The sequence below is a fragment of the Plasmodium cynomolgi genome, chromosome 13, assembly GCF_000321355.1.
Source record: "Plasmodium cynomolgi strain B DNA, chromosome 13, whole genome shotgun sequence".
Taxonomy (NCBI): Eukaryota; Apicomplexa; class Aconoidasida; order Haemosporida; family Plasmodiidae; genus Plasmodium; species Plasmodium cynomolgi.
Genome location: NC_020406.1, coordinates 1198036 through 1198787, shown reverse-complemented (window position 1 = coordinate 1198787; position 752 = coordinate 1198036). Strand labels below are relative to the sequence as shown.

General features: G+C 47.1%; 1 protein-coding gene across 1 annotated transcript in view; it reads left to right on the top strand.

Annotated features, from left to right (window-relative positions):
- Positions 1–350: 350 nt before the first annotated feature.
- Positions 351–752, top strand: part of PCYB_133570 (hypothetical protein) — a gene marked incomplete at both ends in the record, with an annotated part of 884 nt that continues 482 nt past the window's right edge. Inside the window, 2 exons of the mRNA XM_004224382.1 lie at positions 351–419; positions 649–718. Coding sequence (XP_004224430.1) covers positions 351–419; positions 649–718 — 139 coding nt within the window. The remainder of the gene's footprint in view (positions 420–648; positions 719–752) is intronic.

Genomic DNA, 752 nt, shown 5'->3' with positions numbered 1-752 from the left:
TTTTTTTTTTGCATTTTCCTCCTTTTGTCAATTAGGTGATACCACGCGGTGTATACATGTATGATTATGTATCAATAGATATGTATCACGTGCCCTGAAATGACGAGAAAACGTCGAGGTGTCGTTTTACCGTTTTTACTATTTTCTCGTGTTTCTTTATCGAGCAAGCTCTTGTGAAGGAATACATTTAAAAGGGGACGAGACGTACACGCGATTGAACGAAGTGAACGTGGGCTTCCTACAACTTGTGAGGACATGAGAAGAGATCGCACGGGGAAGAGAGAACGGGTCGACCAGCAGTGAAGAACACGCTACATCGTCCGTGCATGCTAGCCCCCTTTTACCAAACAATGGATAACGATACGAAGGATGATAGCAACGTTAATAATTTCCTATCCCAGCTGAATACCCTAAACAAGGTACGTCTGCTCTCTTTTGTGGATGGTGTCACTGTGGGTGTACCCACGTAGGGGCATGCTGGAACACGTGAGCGTTGTCACAGACCTGTGGCTGTGTGTGATTCATCAGAGTGGGGATCTCCCCCCAGTGGGCGACGTCGCCCAGCGCCTCGTCATAAAGCGCTTTATAAGGGAACCTCCCCCTTCAGCCATTCTCTCATTCCCATGTACTCCTTCCCTTTCCGAGCAGCTAATAAGTTCCTTCAAGGAGACCTGCAAGATATCGTCCTACTGCTTCGATAAATGCGTGAGCTACCCGGGTAAGCCAGGCGGAAAAAAAGGGGAAAAAAAAAA